At 41.8% G+C, this 20,420-nt stretch overlaps 1 protein-coding gene across 5 annotated transcripts in view; it reads right to left on the minus strand.

The window, feature by feature from the left end:
- Positions 1-20,420, minus strand: part of LCP2 (lymphocyte cytosolic protein 2) — a 527,047-nt gene that overhangs the window by 13,671 nt on the left and 492,956 nt on the right. For all 5 annotated transcript variants that reach the window (XM_044280889.1, XM_044280886.1, XM_044280887.1 and 2 more), the window contains one exon: positions 12,927-13,076. In XM_044280889.1, coding sequence (XP_044136824.1) covers positions 12,927-13,076 — 150 coding nt within the window. The remainder of the gene's footprint in view (positions 1-12,926; positions 13,077-20,420) is intronic.

Genomic DNA, 20,420 nt, shown 5'->3' on the forward strand with positions numbered 1-20,420 from the left:
GCGCTTCCCAGACGATCGCGGGTTTCGTCTCCGGATTTACATTTATCTCAAAATAATCTCTCAGTTTGTTCGAGATACCATCAACTTGTGCTTTTTTATCTAGCAGCGTGTGGTTCAGCCTCCACGACCACTCTCTCCCAGCTACCTCCGGAAGCGCAATGGCACAGTGCATCATGGCATGGTCAGAGATCGTTATGCTGTCGATATTTGCTGACTTGACTAGGGTTAGTTGCTGTTCAGGAATAAACAGGTAATCAAGTCTTTGATATGACTTGTGAGGATTTGAGTAAAAGGTATAATCCTTTTTGTCTCCGTGCAATGAACGCCATACGTCCACAACGTGTAGGTCATTCAGACGCGTTTTCAGAGCTTTAAGAGCCCTGAACGAGACAGCCGATCTCTTTGATGAAGAATCTAATAGTGGGTTTAAGGTTAGGTTCAGGTCGCCTCCTATCAATATCCACCCAAAAGAGAAAGCAGCAATCTTGTCCAGAATCTCTAACAGCCAACTCACTGGTTTCACATTAGGTGCATATAAATTGCATAATGTAATTTTTGTGTATCCTATCTCACAGTTCACTAGTATGAACCTGCCCTCTGGGTCTATCAGCTGGGAATGAAACGTGAAAGGTAATCCCTTTTTCAGCCCTATACTAACTCCTTTGGAAGCTGGTTTATCTGAGCATGCATGATACCAATGGAGAAACGAAGAACTGCTCAAGTTGGGTATACCCCGGGACGTAAAATGAGTCTCCTGTAACATTATTATGTCAATTGCAGCATTTTTTATTATTCGGAACGTACGACACCTTTTGACAGGGCCATTACAGCCATGTACGTTAAAAGTAGCTATATTAAATGCTAATGGCGCCATTTTATCTTTGTATTCGGGATTATGCGGCTAAATTGCAGTGCATGTGACCTGTGTGACCTAGAATGGAGCAAAACAGTAAATACTTGAAAAAGGTTAACCAACAATAAACCAAATAGGAACCTCATGACAATTCCAATAACTGCCTTGTCCAAGGCGTAATTCCTTTCGGTGGTTGGGGGGGGTGATCAGTTGACAATAGTATATCCTGATCGGCCTAGTTCCCCTCTCAGCCCGATTTGAATGGCTACATGTCAGTAGCGATGAACCACCTCATGTCTATCCTCCAACCCCTCTCAAACTTCTTGAATCAGACCCAGCCCAAAGAAGTAAAATTAGCTTATGCTTGTAAGACATTTTCACCTGGCATCAATAACATCATAAAGCCTAGTAAGTGTATAACGGAATACTGAACTAGCACATAACGGTAAAGTGATGTATCTGCATAATGGTTGTTCAAGCAAGAGAATGAACAGCATGACAACGAGTAAGGCAAAGGCAAATAAAGCAAATAAAGCAAATAAAGCAAACCAGCAGCTTTCTATCTCATGGTCCAGTGTCCATTCCTCTGGTCACCGCCTTCCTGTTTCGGCCTGTTCTCTGTTGCTTTGGTTTTGACCACGGCGATAATTTTGGTAAGGGTGGTAACTCTTCCTCAGATGCCACAGGTAACCATGATGGAACTTCAACAGGCGATATGTCCGTCATTTCCCAAAACGGTATCAGATCTGCCGGAGTGCGGACTGTAAAACGACGGTTCCCTGCAGATATCAATATGCCAAAAGGGAATAACCATCGGTATGGGATCTTTGAGGAACGTAGGAGGTCTGTCAGCGGTTTTAGTAACCTTCTTTTCTGCAGTGTGGAGGCCGCCAAATCTTGGAAGATCTGTATACTCCTCCCTTGTAGTGTTAACTCTCCTTTTTCCCGCACCTTGAGCAGTATATCCTCTGTATCCCTGTAGCTTAGTAAACCACAAATGATGTCTCTGGGGTTTTCAGAGTGTCCCGGCTTGGGCCTCAGCGCCCTATGGACTCTCTCAATTGCAATGCCCTTGGCTCGTTCTGAGCCCAGTATAGAAGTGAATAGTGTGTCCATAACTACGAACAAATTCTCACTGGCGTCTGCTTCAGGGAGCCCCCTGATTCTTATGTTGCGCCTTCTGTTCCTGTTTTCCTGGTCCTCCATCTGGAGTAGCAGGCTGTTCATGGCTCTAGTGTGTGAGCCTAATGAGCTTTTGACTGCCGTATTAAAGACAACTATGGTGTCTTGGGCTTGCTGAAGGGATTCCACTCTGTCCCCAATATGGCGTACCTCTTCCTTTATGGTAGTTAGATCGGCCGCGATTGGAGCCAGGGCCTTTTGCAGAGCACTCTCCAAAAAATCTCTGGTGAGAGCCGCCGGGTCTCCCCCTGCGTGCGATCTGCTCACCTCACAAGCTTCGTCCAGTGCTGCTGCTCCACAAGCGTCTCCGGCCGCCTCTTCCTCCTCGCTGCGCTTCGGCGCCATTTTGCTTGTGCGTGCTGGTGTCTGAGGAGCCGGTTTTTGGAGATACTTCTCCATGTCTGTGCGCTGCGGAATTTCTCCCCTCTGCTCTCCGGTGATTCTGTAAGACTCCTTCGGCTGAATCTTCATCTTTTCATTCCGGTGGTGCTTAGAAAAGTGCTGAGACGGGATCTAGTGGCAGGAGCTCTGTTCTCAAGCTGCCGCCATCGAGCTCGCTCAGGCCACGCCCCGCTCTCTGCCGTATTGCTTTAATGGCATTTTTTAAAATGCGCTGATATGCTGTGTGTCTCTAAGCCCCCCCTTATATTTCTAAGATGTTCCCCTATCCTTACTTTTAATTCCCTCAGGGTTCTACCCACGTATTGTAATTTACAGGGGCATTCGAGCACATATATTACTCCTATGTTTTCACAGGATATGTGTCCTTTTATCTTAACCCCTTCTACCCCAGGCCATTTTTTGCAGATCTGACATGTCACTTTATGTGGTAATAACTTTGGAACACTTACTTGTCCAAGCCATTCTGAGATTGTTTTCTCGTGACACATTGTACTTCATGAAAGTCATACATTTGAGTCAATATAGTTCACCTTTATTTATGAACAAATCCCAAATTTACCAAACATTTTCAAAAAATTTAATTTCTCTTTAAAAACAGAAAGTGATACCTCATAAAATCTTTATTACTTAACATTCCCCATATGTCTACTTTATATTTGCATCATTTTGTAAATGTAATTTTATTTTTTGGGGACGTTAGAAGGCTTTGAATTTTAGAAACAATTCTTAAAATGTTTAAGAAAATTTCCAAAGGACCAGTTCAGGTCTGAAGTCACTTTGTGGGGGCTTACATAATAGAAACCCCCCATAAATGACCCCATTGTAGAAACTACACCCCTCAAGTTACTCAAAACTGATTTTTACAAACTTTGTTAACCCTTTTGGTGTTCCACAAGAATTAAAGGAAAATGGAGATAAAATGTTTAAATTTCACTTTTTGGGCAGATTTTCAATTTTAATCATTTTTTTTCTTTAACACATCGAGGGTTAACAAACAAAACTCAACATTTATTACCCTAATTCTGAGGTTTACAGAAACACCCCACATGTGGGCATAAACAGATGTAAGGGCACATGGCAGGGCGCAGAAGGAACGGACTGCCGCATGGTCTTTGGAAGGTAGATTTTGCTGGACTGGTTTTTAGACACCATGTCCCATTTGAAGCCCCCCTAAAGCACCCCTACAGTACAAACTCCCAAAAGTGACCCCATTTTGGAAATTAGGGGATAAGGTTTTATTGGTACTATTTTGGGGTACATATGATTTTTAATTGCTCTGTATTACATTTTTTGTGAGGTAAGGTAACCAAAAAATGGCTGATTTGGCACAGTTTATTTTTTATTTTTGAAAACCTTCATCTGACAGGTAAGACCATGCGCTATTTTTATAGAGCAGGTTGTTACGAATGTGGCGATATCAAATATGTCTACTTTCTTATATTTTTTTGTTTTAGTTTTACATAATAAAGCATTTTTGAAAAAAATATGTTTTTGTGTTTCAATTTTCCGAATGCCATATTTTTTTTTTTCTGCCAATCGTTGACGTTTATATCGGTACCATATTTGGGTACATATGATTTTTTTGATCATTCATTATTATACTTTATGAGGCAAGGTGACCAAAATAATTGGTTGTTTTGGCACAGTTTTTACTTATTTATTTTTACAGCGTTCATGTGATATTTGTATAGAGCAGGTCGTTACGGACGTGGCAATACCTAATATGTATACTTTCTTATTTAAGTTTTACACAATAATAGCATTTTTTAAACAAAAAAAAATTATGTTTTAGTGCCTCCATAGTCTGAGAACCATGGCTTTTTTATTTTTCGACCAATTGTCTTAGGTATGGGCTCATTTTTTGCGGGATGATATGATGGTTTGATTGGCTCTATTTTGGGGGGCATACGCCTTTTTGATCACTTGGTGTTGCACTTTTTGTGATCTAAAGTGACAGTTTTTATTTTTTATTTTTACGGTGTTTATCGGATGGGGTGGATCATGTGATATATTTATAGAGCCGGTCGTTACGGACACGTTACGGATACCTAATATGTGTGTGGTGTGTGTTTTCATTTTTTTCTATAAAAGCAGGGGAAAGGGGCGTTTTTTCTTTTTTTACGTGAAACATAATTTTTTTATTAAAAACTCTTTTTTGACTTTTTTAAAAACGTTCTTTCTGTCCCACTCTGGGACTTTACTTTTGGGGGCTTGATCCCCTCTGCAATGCATTACAATACAATCTGTATTGTAATGCATTGCCTGTTAATGTATTACACTGAGTAATACACTAACAAGATGCCTAGGAGACCAAGCCTGAGGCTGGATTTGCTGGGCACCCGTAGAAGGCAGGTCATGATGTCATGCAGGGCATTGGGCAGCCTCTGCACGGCATCGGGCTGCCTTCTCACCCATCGGGTCTCCGCCAAAGCAGCGCGGGGACCCAATAGGCTCCCTCACCCGCCTCAAATCCCTTCTATATGGTGGTCAGCGCTGATCGCGGCATAGAAGGGGTTAATCTGCTGTCATTGGCTTGTACAGCATTGCCGGCGGATAAAGCAGAGGTCTGGCTATCAGGGACTTCCGGACCCCCGTAGTGAACGAGCGCTCCGGTGCCCGCCAGATCACCATGGTGTTCATGTACATCAAAATGCTGGAATGCATCTGCCACCGTAACGTACTATTACGTCATATGTCGGGAAGGGGTTAAAGTCTTTATTCCCCACATTAATTCTAATCAGACCCTTTTCAGTAATTTTTTCTCTTCTTTAGGAAACAAAAGGTTAATGAGCTGCCTGTTGAAGGGATACTCCATAACAAAAGGTGAATGAGCTACCTGTTGAAAAGCACTACATGACAGTTTTAAAATCAGTGATGAGTTCATGGTGGCAAACTGTGTTTAAATGTTTTAGTATTTAAATTAAGTGTAATGGAATGTATATTTGTAAACCATTTTAGATGGATATTTATATATTTTTAAACATATAAAGTGTATTATGTGAATAGGAAGGAAGTAGGCGGATGCGATGCTGCAAGCAGGAGGTTTAAAAGTACTTACACCAGACACAGATGGTGAGCACTATGCTTATATCCTTTTATAGGACCTCTTGCTGAAGTGGATAAAAGTATTGAACACCTAGAGGATCACTCGGCATTGAGGAAAGGCTATAACATTTGGATCTGAAGAATCCCGAGGGCTAAAGAAAAACCGCACAATCTCAAAGACGTACATGAGGAAGGATTTCTGTGAGATTGCACATCACATGCAATGACTGACTAACCATAAGTAGTGACTGCTCGGAACTACTCTATTTTTTCTGTGGTTTTACAAGTGGAGTTCCGGGATTACTCTTTATAGTTTCCGCTACATTTCACATATGCTGGATTGGATATCAATCTTAGGCCTCGTGCACACAACCGTTGTGTGCATCCATGTCCGTTCCGTCATTTTTCACAGTTTAGCGGAGGTCCCATTCATTTCTATGGAGCTGTGAAAAAAAACTGATAGTCCTCAGTTTTTTCTCTGTGTCCATGATCCATGATTGCAGTCCTTTAAAAATATATAACCTGTCCTATTCTTGTCAGTGGAAAACGGAGGTCGGACCCATTCAAGTCAATGGGTCCGTCAAAAAAAACGGATGCACAACTGGTATATCATCCGTGTCCGCGTCCATGTCCGTTTTTTTTCTACAAGACCTTAGTGCAATAAAATTGCACTTTTCTTAACCTTCCTTTTTTTCCCCTGTCAAACAAAAAAAAGGAAGACACAAGGAAACACAACTGAAGCAAAATCGGACACGGACCACTGAAGCCAAATCACTGACAGTGAAAAAACACTGTCGTGTGCATGAAGCCTTATTTATTTGTATTCCTGATTAATCTCGTGATATCTCAATCTAGTGTGAAGATGGACATTTTTGTGTTTAGAGAAAATATGCAGTTCAGGAAAAAACAAGCGAGTCCAATGATCTAGATGATATATTTAGTGAGTTGGAACAGCTGATGAGTAAGGAAATCAGAACTATCCGGGATCTTCTCACTAGAAAGATATCTGGTAGAAGAGAAAATCCCTGATGGTTTGCGCTGGCAATTACCTTTTAATTCCAACAAAACAGATGATTTGCATTATTGGGAAAAATTTCTAAATGAATGTGGTTTGGGCGCAATAAGATTTATTATTGGTAAGAGAAAACAAAAATGAGCAAATACTGTATATGCACCCATATTGAAGAAATAAAAATGAAACTTGAACCATTTAAACAGATGGAGGAATATATAGAGTTATCCCAAAAATGCCAGAAAGAGATTATGAAAGTGGAACAAGAAGTTAAAAAGAAAAAACATATATATTTTTTAAAGTATTAGATGATTATAAAGATAGAGTCTACAAATGGAAGGAAAGAAAAGAACAGATGGTGGAAGAAATTCATGTGAATGTAGGGGTGTCTGAAGCCTTACCCGAGCAAGGGAGAATGGGGGACTATCAGGGAGAAAACAGGCAGCACCAGGGAAAAACACATTGGGGTCCCTATACAGAAAGGAGACCGTACAGATTTAGGGCAAAAACAACTATAGGAGAGATACACCATATAGGAGGTTTTACCCACAATATGGATATGGGAGAAGGGGATATGAATCTATTCAGGGATATAAAGAAAATTATCCTGCAGGATATAGGGACAATTAAAACCCCAGATATAGATCAAATTATATACACCAGTACCCAGACAGGGAATTTAGATCGCTATACAATAGTCCAATACAGAAACCTGTGCATAGAAAAGATGAGGAAGGCCGAGCAGAACAAAATGACAAGAAACCAAATAACAAATATGATGAGAAAAAGGTGAAATAAATAAAAGTCGCAAATAAGAACACTCACGCATTGGTTAGGGAAGAAAATTTTCCACACTAGATGACCAAAGGAGTAATAATAGAGAGAGAAACGATGGATCAGAAACAACAAGGAAATATTTATGGAAAAAGTAAACTTTCAGAGGGGAAAGGCTAAACAAAAGTCCCGTAGCCAAGAAGGGAAAGTAAACGATGAGGGTATATACTGTATAATATGAGTTCATATCATCTATCGGAAGAGGAAATAAGAGTATTAAACAAAGGTTTCAAATTCTCCCCCACCTATGCAGGCAATACATTTCAGACATATCTAGATGTACATACATTTGTCAGAAAATTTAATATTTTGAAATACATGAATAACAATACATCTGGCCCAATGAAAAATTATCAAGGAGAAAAATACAAACATACTTTAAAAAATAAATCTAAATTCTATCTGAAAAATAAAGAAATGCATAGAGGCATTTTTAAAGAGGTCTCCTGAAAGGTCTGGAATGTATAGATGAGAAATGTGGGAGAAAATATAATTTAACTAAGAAAGAAAAAGAGATATTAACTAACCTGGAGAAGAATGATAAAATCGCAATTAAGCTGGCAGATAAGGGTGGAGGCATTGTGTTATATGACAGGCAGCATTATGAAATAGAAATGTTGAAAATCTTAAATGATGCTATAACATATGAAAAACTTTGAGGGGACCCTATGGCAAAATATAAAAAATTACTGCTAGTCCTATTAAAAGAAGGTTTCGAGAAGGGGATTTTGATAAAAAAAAGAATATGACTATCTTAACAACCCCCATCCTGGGACCCCAGTTATATATTTCCTCCCAAAGATCCATAAGGACCAAAAAAAAAAAATACTGGGAAGACCAATAGTCTCTGGTATAGAATCTATCATTAGTAGAGTCTCTGAATATATTGATGTGTTCCTGCAATAATATGTGAGCGAAACACCTTCCTTTCTCAACGACACTAGTGATGTCTTGAAGTTATTAAGGGAGAACAAAATCTTTGAGGAAGATATGATACTTGCTATGGCCGATGTTGCTTCCCTGTACACCATTATTCCCAAAGACATTGGAGTACAGGCAGTGAAGTTTTATTTGTATAGAGATATAGGAATGGAGGGTGAACAAAAACATTTTATTTTAAAATGCATAGAGTACTGTTTGGAACATAATTATTTCTGGTTTAATGAGGTGTACTATTTACAGAAGGTCGGTACCGCGATGGATGCGAAATTCGCACCGAGCCTGGCAAACCTATTTATGGCATATTGGGAGTATCTATTTATTGGTTTCATTGCTCACACAGGGAGAAAAAGATCGATCCCTCTGTGTATGGAAAAGATATATTGATGATTGTGTGTTTATTTGGAATTGAGGAGAAGAAGGTTTGGGACAATTGATAGCGTTCCTAAATGATAACAACTGGAATTTGAGATTTACAGTGAATTCCAGTAAATAAAAAGTGTGTTTTTTTGGATCTAGAAATATTTGTAGAAGAGGGACTAATCAAAACAAGAAAGTATTTTAAACCCACAGACCGCAACGGATATATAGAAAAAAATAGCTTTAAACCATGGATAGACAATTCACCTAGTGAGCAGTTTTAAAGGATCCAGAGGAATTGTACCAGGAAGAGTGATTACCGTATATCAAACAAAGTGAGATCATTCAGTGGAGGTTTATGGAGAAAGGCTAGTAAAAGAGAAAGCGGAAGTTACACAGAAATATGATATAAAAGGGACACAACATAAAAATGAAATAAATAAAAAGAGTCTGAGGGATAATAATAGTGATGAAGGCTATTAGATTGCCTTCTCTACCAAGTATTCAAGTCTTTGTCAATCGCTAAAGCAAATTATTCAAAAAAATTGGAGACTATTGCACAACGATCCAATATTGGGCAATATCCTTCTGAATAATCCTCAGTTCATATTTAGAAGAGCACCTATTATTAAGGAGAAATTAGTCCACAGCTCACTCCGTAGAGACTCTTTTACCTCATGGACAATTCACATGGTGCAGCTCTTGTGCCGCTTGTAAGAATCGTACTAAAGAAGAGATAAAAATACCAGAAAAAGGGTCTGATTAGAAGTAATGTGGGGAATAAAGACTTTAAGATAAAAGGACACATATCCTGTGAAAATATAGGAGTAATATGTGCTCGAATGTCCCTGTAAATTACAATACGTGGGTAGAACCCTGAGGAAATTAAAAGTAAGGATAGGTGAACATGTTAGAAATATAAGGAAAGGCTTATTAAGACGCTTAATGATGGAGGATTATTATTGTTGGGGGCCTAGGTGAAAAATAATATACACGCGCTAGCAAAGTATTGGAGGTAGCAGCAGGATGAGTGTTGAGGCACCAGGAGCAAGAGGACGATAGTAAAGTGAGGAATAAAAAAAAAATTCTGTGATAAACTCTGCAGAGATGAGACGCGGCTGAAAGAAGTTATTATGGAGGTCTTATCTACGAATTAAGACATTGGGGAAAGAGTGTAGGAGGCGTGACTGGATGTAAGAGGTATGTGCTGCTGTATTCTCGTGTATTTTTATACCAATATATGTAATGTCCATCCACATTTATTTGATGGTAAGTTTGGGGGGGGAGGACTTCAGGTCATACTGTGCATGTTCTAAATTCTAGGGCCTCTAATCGATCTACTAGATTATCTGTACTCAGAGTTATCACTGTGTTAAGCCTCTTTCACACTAGCGTTTTCAATTCCACTATTGAGATCCGTCATAGGACGGGGGAGGGAGGGGACACAATAATTGGCTTCCACCGGGGGGGTTGGCAACCCACGTTATGCCACTGGGTCACACCGACCCAATTAACCAGCTAAACAACTATTATATATCCCTGTGATAGTGGCAAATACAGTGTTTTTTCAACAAAAAAAAAGGTAGGTCACAACGACCCAATTACCCGGCTGAATAACTATTATATATCCCTGCGACAGTGGTAAGTACAGTGTTTTTTTAAACAAAAAAAATAGGTAGAGCTCATCGACCCAATTAACCATCTGAATAACTATTATATATCCCTGTGACAGTAGCAAGTAATCAACAGACTGATTATTATATTTCCCTGGCACTTGTGCAAAGCAGTTGGATTACACCGAAAAGAATGCTAACAGTTCACCCTCAGACTGAACAGCACGATTAAGTATGTCTCACTGGTGCAAAGAAGCTGTATTGTACCCATCAATTATGCCTACAGTTCACCAGCACACTCTCCCTGCCTGCATGCATGGTCACATGGTACGCCGGCCAATCACAGCCATGCCAATACTAGGCATGACTGTGATGGCCTCCAAGTGCCCACAGCTTAATCACTTGTTGATTGGCTAAACTGCAACCTTTCAACAAGCTTTATTTAAAGTATGAAAAACAAACCCAGACAAGGGCTTTTTCTCATCTAGACCCTGCTGGGACCCACACTTATCTCCTAAACAGAGCCCCAAAAGTGGCGCAGGGTGCAGTGTGCATGCACCGCTGTGCTCCATTTATTTCTATGGGACTGCCGAAACTAGCCGAGTGCTGGCTTGGCAATTTCCGTCTGGACCATAGAAGTGAATGGAAGCGAGGCCCATGCATACGCAGGGTGCTCCCATTCACTTCTATGGGGAGAGCGATTGGTGGTGGCCAGACCGGAGTCCTCCAGCCACCACTTTGCCCACACCTCGATATGCCCCCATTGTCTGAGATGATAATGCCCCTTAAGCTTTTTGTTCTTCTAATCCATCAGAAGGACAGAAAAAAAGAATAAAAATTTTGATCAACTCAGCTAGTATCAGTTTGTACTAAAAATAACTGATCCATCTTTTTTTGAGCATCTGTTATGATCAGTTTGCATCAGGCTTCTTTCACACTGGCGTGTGCGGCCCGTTGCCGTATTGTGGGCCGCAAAATGCAGCCGCAGCGGATCGCAAAAAGATAGGACATGTTCTATCTTTTTGCGGAATGGAAGTATGGGACGAAACCCCACAGAAGCACTCCGTAATGCTTCCATAGGATTCCATTCTGGATTTCTGTGATGTGGAATGCCCACGGAATGCCACCCGTGCATTGCGGAAACGCAAACGCGGTTCGCAATACGGCAACGGGCCTCATTTTGTGTCAATTCCATCAAAGATCAGTTACATTTGATGGTTCTTCTAATCCGTCAGAAGGACAGAAAAAAACGAAATTAAAAAAAACGGATCTTTGAGGATCGGTTATGCTCAGCTAGTATCAGTTTGCATAAAAAATAACTGATCCATGTTTTTATTTTTATTTTCTTCTGATGGATCACAAGAACTGAAAGCTGAGGCTAGTGTCACACTAGTGCTAGAGATCTGGCAGGCTGTTCCACCAGGGAATAGCCTGCTGGATCTCGCTGCATTCCGGCTATGCTGGAAGCTTGTTAGACTCCATCCGACCATATTTTCAAAAAAGAATGTGAGGACGAGCACTCTCACAATTGGCATACATTTATTGAAAACCTGATATAATTAATCAGCTAAAATGCATAAAACAATAATACAATAAAATAATGTACATCTGTTCAATTAGCCACAATGGGATGCTCACTGATATCAAGTGATTTGACAGTCTCTGTCCGTCCTGTGGAAAAAGATAATGATGGAAGACCTAATTGGCCTGATGTCCACAAGAATTCAAGCAAGAAATAACACCAGTATCTCCCCTGGCCAGCATGACAGCAATATTTCTCCTCCTTCGAGAATATCCGGGACTGGATGCATAACCGAGAACCACAGTGGCTAAACTACAGGGTCCATGTTAAAAATTCTTGGAATGACATACTACAAGAGAATATCCAGCATCTGTATGATGTTATCATGCCAGAGTGGTAGACTGTATCGCAGCAAGGGGAGATGCTACCCATTATTAAATGTGACCCTGACTCAACATATACCCTGCTACATAACGTAAAATAAGGGGTGCATCATCTTTGTTGTGTGATCATTGTCCAAGCACTGCTAGCAGTTTATACTTTGTCAATCTCGGCTCAGTCATATTAAGTTTTCCAGGTGTTCTTTTTTAATTTTCCACTAGTGTTCATCTGGAGGTATGGTACACATGATAAAGGCTGCCCATACATGGCTTAGCCTGACTGCGATAACTACATGCAGATAACTGCCAGGGTGCATCTAGATTGAAATTTAAACCAGAACAAGTACAAGTGCAGTCTGACAATCAGCATATACTGTGGGTAGCCCACGCCATTTATGGACACCCAAACGTCACGTTGTTCATGTATTGGTGGTAATAAAGAGACAGATAGGTGCAAGCTCAGAAATTTGTAACAGCCTGAGCCCACATGGTGAAAGCTTTTAAAGGCAGAATTTCTGTTTTTGGTATATCCTACCTCCCAACCAATTGAATGAAAAGTATAAAAGAGTTTATAAACTTATTGCCATAATCGTAGTGACCCACAAAATAAAGTTAAAATGTTATTTATACACAATGAACACTATAAAACTGAAACCCAACAAAAAGGTGCCATTAAAACATTACAACTCGTCCTGCAAAAACAAGTACTCATGTAAATTTAGATCTTTGGATAACCACTTTAAATACAGTAAAACTGGATACAATATTCCATTCAATACTATACCTCATGCCCTCCTGATCCCAAAAGGTAAACTTGATTTTTCTGGTGAAAACGAATCCGTACATTATAGACTTTATTTTTATATAACACCATGAGAACATATGGTTGGGACGTCGTTGATTGGGAACAATTTCTCACCAAGAATGTGCCATCCTATGACAAAAAAAAAAAAACGTTTCAGTATTTTAGACATAAAACTATTTTAAATACACTGACATGCAAAAGGGTAACAATATTTAGAATTTTTGACTTTCAGGCTCCATATCTTACCATCCACTACAGCATTGAACGTGAGACTACCATCATTTTATAGACAATTATCTTGGTTATCTCAGACATAAACTGGACTTGCAACTATTTAGCATATGATTAGTTATGTAGATTCTTGTCATGTAACTGCATTGTTACTGTTTTGCTCCTGGTGATGGAACAATCATTGTCTTCTTGTGTACTATAAATTACAACCTGTTCTCACATTCCCTAATAGCTTAGTGTGACGAGACCAATCTCGCCACATTGCATTGGAGAAGCCTGGTTGCCCGCCTGCTCCCTTTAGACTATTGCCCCATGTTGAAACGCTTGATTTTCCCCAGCAAAGACATGAAAGTTGGGTCATTTGATACTTGCCCTATTTGAACAGTGATACCCCAGATAGCTATGCCATGGAGCCCATTCGGATAACAAAAGACTGTAAAATAATTTGGCTTTATGGCAATTGAACTGTAATGTATGTGATCTGAGCACCATTCAGTAATAATGTGCGCTCATATCCAAGCTATCTGTGGATATGTTGAATGTACCTGTTTTATGTAATAGCTGCACAGTTATATATTTGTATGTCTTTTATTGTCTCTTGCTACCATGTGGCTAATGGAGTTTTGCCTCTGCCCTTGGAAATAAATTGGATTACTTCCCAATTGTCTCCAGGACAGAAGACTTTGTGGAAACTGGTTTGGGCTGGAAAGCCATGCTTCCTTTGGTCACAAAGGACTTTGATCTAACTTTTGACCCACTGGACTAAGTTGTATGATTTTGATGTATGTTTGTATTTGGAGTATGCCGATTCTGTAAATGTATGTTTTATGTGAATGTGATGCATACTTTTAAAGTTATGAATATTGTGTAAAACTGTGTATTCTCCTGCCTGTGATTATTGCATTAACCTATTGTGTAAGGTAATTGTATCGCAGGTAGACGGGAGGATTTTGGGTGGGAGTGTCTGAGTGTATTGTACGTGGTTACTGGTTCTTTTACAAAACCCTGTGGGTGATACTAATGTTTAAGAATGTGTATATAAGAACAATAAACCCACAGCTCTGGCTGACCACTGCTTGACCCTCAACACGACGCCTTGTCTCGTTCTTCAGGGGGGATTTATTGTATGCTGTTCCAGTTCGACTGCTAGGAGTGTAAACCTTTCATATGGTTTTTCCTATTCGGCTGTATGCAGCATTTATATGGTTTCCAGTTCGGGAGATTGGTGTCTTTAGTAGGTGGCTTTGCATCTGGAAAGGGAATATCTCTTAAACGACTTTTACCCCCTTTTATGCCCAGGGTGCTGTTACAATTGGTGGCAAGCTGTGGGATCGTTCACACAGCTAGAGGGACAGCTATAGGAGACACCATTTTGTGGATTTACCAGTTGGGGGCAACGCATGTCCCAGTACAGCGACCCTAAGTGAAACAGAATGGAAACAGCAGTGGAGTACGATGAGGGTGTCATGGATGACCGAGATGCAGTCCGCAAAGGCATTTGGTACCAGGCACTGGGTATTGGGAAGTATCTGCGGGACGAGAGACTCCCCACGGAAGACCAAAGGTTGCAGAAGCGAGTAGCCCTGCGGATGCCCTTCCTGGGAGAGCAGCCCCGGGAGGAATGGGTAAAGAAATTGGAACACCTAGTATGGCAGGAGCTGTGGCTGGAAGATGCCTACCAGGCGCTCTGGTGGTATGGGGCACAGTATCTACCCAGGACAGCTGAGCATTACAAGCCAGAGGGACAGTAGTTTGATGGTCCTGGCTTGTTATGGGAGACTTTTTCAGAGCTGGAGTTTGGGAGCCCTACACAAGCCCGGTTCCGTGATCTCTTTGAATGGAGGGAGAGCAGGTATGACTGGGATGACACTCATGAGATTGAGCAGGACCTGGTCCACCTGGTGACCCGGGAGATGGAGCTGGAACAGGGCTACCAGTAGCTGTTCCACTCCAGTGAGAAGGCTTAGCAGGAGAGCAGAGTGACAGACCCAGAGCCAGACCCCTTCAGCTGGGAAGATATTGTGGAGGTTTACTGGGAAGAACCCCAGGTGGCCGGTGGAGATGGGACCAAGGTCTCTCCACCGGTCCTGCAGGGAATTGGGAGCCCAGTCTCCATTCACCAGCAGGCTGAGTTACAGGGGGCAGAGACAGACGGTCCTGTCCCCAGCGGCAGAGTGTCCTACAGGGAATAGAGAGCCCAATCTCCTTTCCCCAGCAACAGGACACTGTATTAGGAGCGAAGACAGTCGGTCTCCCTCCCCAGAGTCTGGAAGTATGTATGGGAGAGGAGCTTGCTACCCCCTCTCCCCAGCGGCAATGTGATTTATTGGGAATTGGGAGCCCAGTCTCTATTCCCCAGCGGCAGGCTGAGTTACAGGGGGCAGAGACAGTCGGTCCTGTCCCCCAGCAGAAGAGCGTTTTATTGGGAGAGGAGACCTTTGTCCTCCCACCCCAGCGGCAGAGTGTCCAGCAGGGAATAGAGAGCCCAGTCTCCTTTCCCCAGCAGCAGGACACTGTATTGGGAGCGGAGACGGTTGGTCGCCCTTCCCAGCGGCTGGAATTATGTATGGGAGAGGAGCTTGTTACCCCCTCTCCCCAGTGGCAGCTTAACGTACCAGGGGGAGACAGTAAGCCCCACAACAGTTCAGATGGGACCGTGGTCTCTGCACTTGTGGCACAGGTGGTAGGGACAGTCGATCCTGTCCCCCAGCAACAGGGCTGTTTAGCCAAAGGGGAGACAGTCGGTCTCCCCCTCCAGCAGCAGAGTGGTGTATCTAAAGGGGAGACAGTCGGTCTCCCCCTCCAACAAACAGGCTCCAACCAGGCTTCTTCCATGGTAGCGCTGGAACCAGGGCAAAGTACAGCTGGTCTCTGCCCAGTCAGTAACCCACCAAGTCTACCAGTCCCCCACACAGCCGTGGTGAGGGACATGGACAAGTTTCTCCCTTGCTCAGGTGTAGTAACCATTTCTTGTGGGTGGGCTGTACTGCTGTTTCTGTTTTGTGGGTGGGCTGCTGGACTAACAAGGGCACTGACTGGCAGGAAGTCAGATACCCCGTTACTCTGTTTGGAAAAAGGAAGAGATGTGACGAGACCAATATCGCCACATTGCATTGGAGAAGCCTGGTTGCCCGCCTGCTCCCTTTAGACTATGGCCCCATGTTGAAACGCTTGATTTTTCCCCTGCAAAGACATGAAAGCCGGGTCATTTGGTACTTGCCCTATTTGAAAAAGTGATACCCCAGATAGCTATGCCATGGAGCCCAATCGGATAACTGAAGACTATGTGAAAGAATTTGGCTCCATGGCAATTAAACTGTAATGTATGTGATCTGAGCACCATTGAGTAATAATGTGTGCTCAGTTCCAAGCTATCTGTGGATATGTTGAATGTACCTGTTTTATGCAATAGCTGCACTGTTATATATTTTTATGTATTTTATTCTCTTTTGCTACCATGTGGCTAATGGAGTTTTGCTTCTGCCCTTGGAGATACAGTGGGATGCGAAAGTTTGGGCAACCTTGTTAATCGTCATGATTTTCCTGTATAAATCGTTGATTGTTACGATAAAAAATATCAGTTTAATATATCATATAGGAGACACACACAGTGATATTTGAGAAGTGAAATGAAGTTTATTGGATTTACAAAAAGTGTGCTAAAATTGTTTAAACAAAATTAGGCAGGTTCATAAATTTGGGCACCACAAAAAAGAAATGAAATCAATATTGAGTAGATCCTCCTTTTGCAGAAATTGCAGCCTCTAAACGCTTCCTGTAGGTTCCAATGAGAGTCTGGATTCTGGTTGAAGGTATTTTGGACCATTCCTCTTTACAAAACATCAGGTTTGATATGGCTTCTGAGCATGGACAGCTCTCTTTAAGTCACACCACAGATTTTCAATTAAATTCAGGTCTGGGGACTGAGATGGCCATTCCAGAACGTTGTACTTGTTCCTCTGCATAAATGCCTTAGTGGATTTTGAGCAGTGTTTAGGGTCGTTGTCTTGTTGAAAGATCCAGCCCCGGCGCAGCTTCAGCTTTGTCACTGATTCCTGGACATTGGTCTCCAGAATCTTCTGATACTGGGTGGAATCCATGCGTCCCTCAACTTTGACAAGATTCCCAGTCCCTGCACTGGCCACACAGCCCCACAGCATGATGGAACCACCACCATATTTTACTGTAGGTAGCAGGTGTTTTTCTTGGAATGCTGTGTTCTTTTTTCCTCCATGCCCCTTGTTATGGCCAAATAACTCAATTTTAGTTTCATCAGTCCACAGCACCTTATTCCAAAATGAAGCTGGCTTGTCCAAATGTGCCTTAGCCCACCCCAAGAGGCACTTTTTGTGCTGTGGGCGGAGAAAAGGCTTCCTCTGCATCACTCTCATATAGCATCTCCTTGTGTAAAGTGCGCCGAATGGTTGAACGATGCACAGTGACTCCATCTGCAGCAAGATGATGTTGTGGGTCTTTGGTGCTGGTTTGTGGGTTGACTCTGACTGTTCTCACCATTCTTTGCTTCTGTCTATCCGAGATTTTTCTTGATCTGCCACTTTGAGCCTTAACTTGAACTGAGCCTGTGGTCTTCCATTTCCTCAATATGTTCAGACAGCTGAAATCGCTGAGACAGCTTTCTGTATCCTTCCCCTAAACCATGATGGTGAACAATCTTTGTCTTCAGGTCATTTGAGAGTTGTTTTGAGACCCCCATGTTGCTACTCTTCAGAGAAAAGTAAAAGAGGAGGGAAACTTACAATTGACCCCCTTAAATACTCTTTCTCATAATTGGATTCACCTGTGTATGTAGGTCAGGGGTCGCTGAGATTACCAAGCCAATTTGAGTTCCAATAATTAGTTCTAAAGGTTTTGGAATCAATAAAATGACAACAGTGCCCAAATTTATGCACCTGCCTAATTTTGTTTAAACAATTATAGCACACTTTCTGTAAATCCAATAAACTTCATTTCACTTCTCAAATATCACTGTGTGTGTCTCCTATATGATATATTTAACTGACATTTTTTATTGTAACAACTAACGATTTATACAGGAAAATCATGACGATTAACAAGGTTGCCCAAACTTTCGCATCCCACTGTAAATTGGATTATTTCCCAATTATCTCCAGGACAGAAGACTCTGTGGAAACTGGTTTGGGCTAGAAAGCCATGCTTCCTTTGGTCACAAAGGACTTCGATCTAACTTTTGACCCACTAGACTAAGTTGTATGATTTTGACGTATGTTTGTATTTGGAGTATGCCGATTCTGTAAATGTATGTTTTATGTGAAAGCGATGCATACTTTTAAAGTTATGAATATTGTGTAAAACTGTGTATTTTCCTGCCTGTGATAATTGCATTAACCCATTGTGTAAGGCAATAGCTTTTAGCCCCTTTTATGCCCGGGGTGCCGTTACACTTAGTGTGTTATTAGTTTGATTCCCAGACGAAAGGTCACCAGTTTGAATGCAGGAGCCGCCATGAAGAAGATTTCCCAAGAAAAGAGAAACAGCATCATCCAGCTCATCAATAGCGGTATCTCAGCCAAGAAAATTGTCAATCTGCATTTTGTGAGTGCCATGACAGTTGGAAGAATAAGAAATGAAGTCTGTACATCCATTCCAAAGCCTATCAGTTCTGGGCGACAAACACGGCAGTGGAGGTGGCTTGTATGCTCCATGCATCCACCGTGTGATGCACATTACAGAAGTCTGAAATGGTGGCAAGAAAAAAAAGGCAAAGAAGCCTCAATTTCAATATCGTTATAAGTTTGCAAAAAAATATGATTAGTGGACAGTAGAAGATTGGAAATGGGTGATTTGGAGCAATAAGAAGAAAGTCAATAGACTGGGTTCTGATGGGTGGAAATGGTTCTGGACGAAATAAAGGAAAAGGGGTCTAATTGACTGAGAGATTGAGGGAACTATCAAGTTCAGTGGAGGAAGCCTGATAATATGGGGTTTGTATCACAGCCAAAGGCGTTGGATATTTGACCAGGATTGATGGTGGTCTCACTGCTGAGCTATATGTGAGTATCCTACAACATGAGTTACTTCGTACACAGTACAGTGTTCCAGCAACACAATGACCTGAAGCATACGCTACTCACTAAAAGTTAGGGATATATGGCTTGTGGGTGAAATTTCAGGATGAACCTAAAATGCACTCTAACCTTTACAGGTGAACTTAATGTGATGTACTCTAAACTTTTGAATACACCTGTTCAATGTTTCAGTACTTTATGCACAACTTGCTGTTCTCTAGAAAGGAGCTTAACAGCCAAATTCACAACAAGTGTTTGATCCATGAATCACCTAATACATTTCCTGGTTCAATTAGAATTGATATTTAAACAGTCCTTCTAGTCATGCTGTTCACATTTTGACATCATGAGACCAAGATGACACCTAACAATTGATCAACAGTACCTCGTCATCGTTCAAATTCAAGCAGGATGTTCTCAAACAGAAGGCCACTGAGCTTAGAGTGTCACAGAGTGTCATCAGCAGGTATGTCACGAGGGTATCGAGAACCACGCCTGACTCCGTTATACCCGGGGTCAGGAAGTCGCAGCGGTTGGCTGCACGCTCTATTTAAGATAGGGCTGTTTTCCTTATGGTAGCTTTCTGGGTTTGCTTTGCAAACCCTTTTGGCTCACTCAGGGATCCTTAGCTCCTTCTCCTCAGCTGTTCCTTGTCCAGCACTCCCAAACCTCCTTATATTCCTCTCTCACACTTCTCTGGTTGCCAGAGATAGAGCTTCCTGCCTGGACATCTATCCTGACCCACTGGAGCTGTGTTGCTGCGTTCTCTGACTGTTGATTCAGAACGCTACCCTCCGGATCCCTGTTGGACCTTTGTGGACAGTTGTTGTCGTCCACCTCTGGTGTTTGTGTTTGTCTGTCCTCTCCCTGGTGTTTCCCTCTTAGTGCAGTGGTGAGGACTAGCGATCCCACCGGCCCGTTCACTATCTAGGGCTCATTTCAGGGAAAGCCAGGGTTTAGGCACGTGATCGCCGCACGGGTGAGGAACCAGTCTAGGGACGTCAGGGCAGTCAGGTGCCAGCCGCAAGGTGAGTTAGGGGTCACCACCTTTCCCTCTCCCTTAGGCAGGGCTTTCCCTGTTTTCCTCCCTGTGCGTGACACCGGTCATTACATTATCTCTGGCCCTTATTTTGTGTAGGTAAAAAATAAATAAATATATATTTTATATTTTTTTTTTACCTACTTAGAATCCAGT

The sequence above is a fragment of the Bufo gargarizans genome, chromosome 2 (assembly GCF_014858855.1).
Source record: "Bufo gargarizans isolate SCDJY-AF-19 chromosome 2, ASM1485885v1, whole genome shotgun sequence".
Lineage (NCBI taxonomy): Eukaryota > Metazoa > Chordata > Amphibia > Anura > Bufonidae > Bufo > Bufo gargarizans.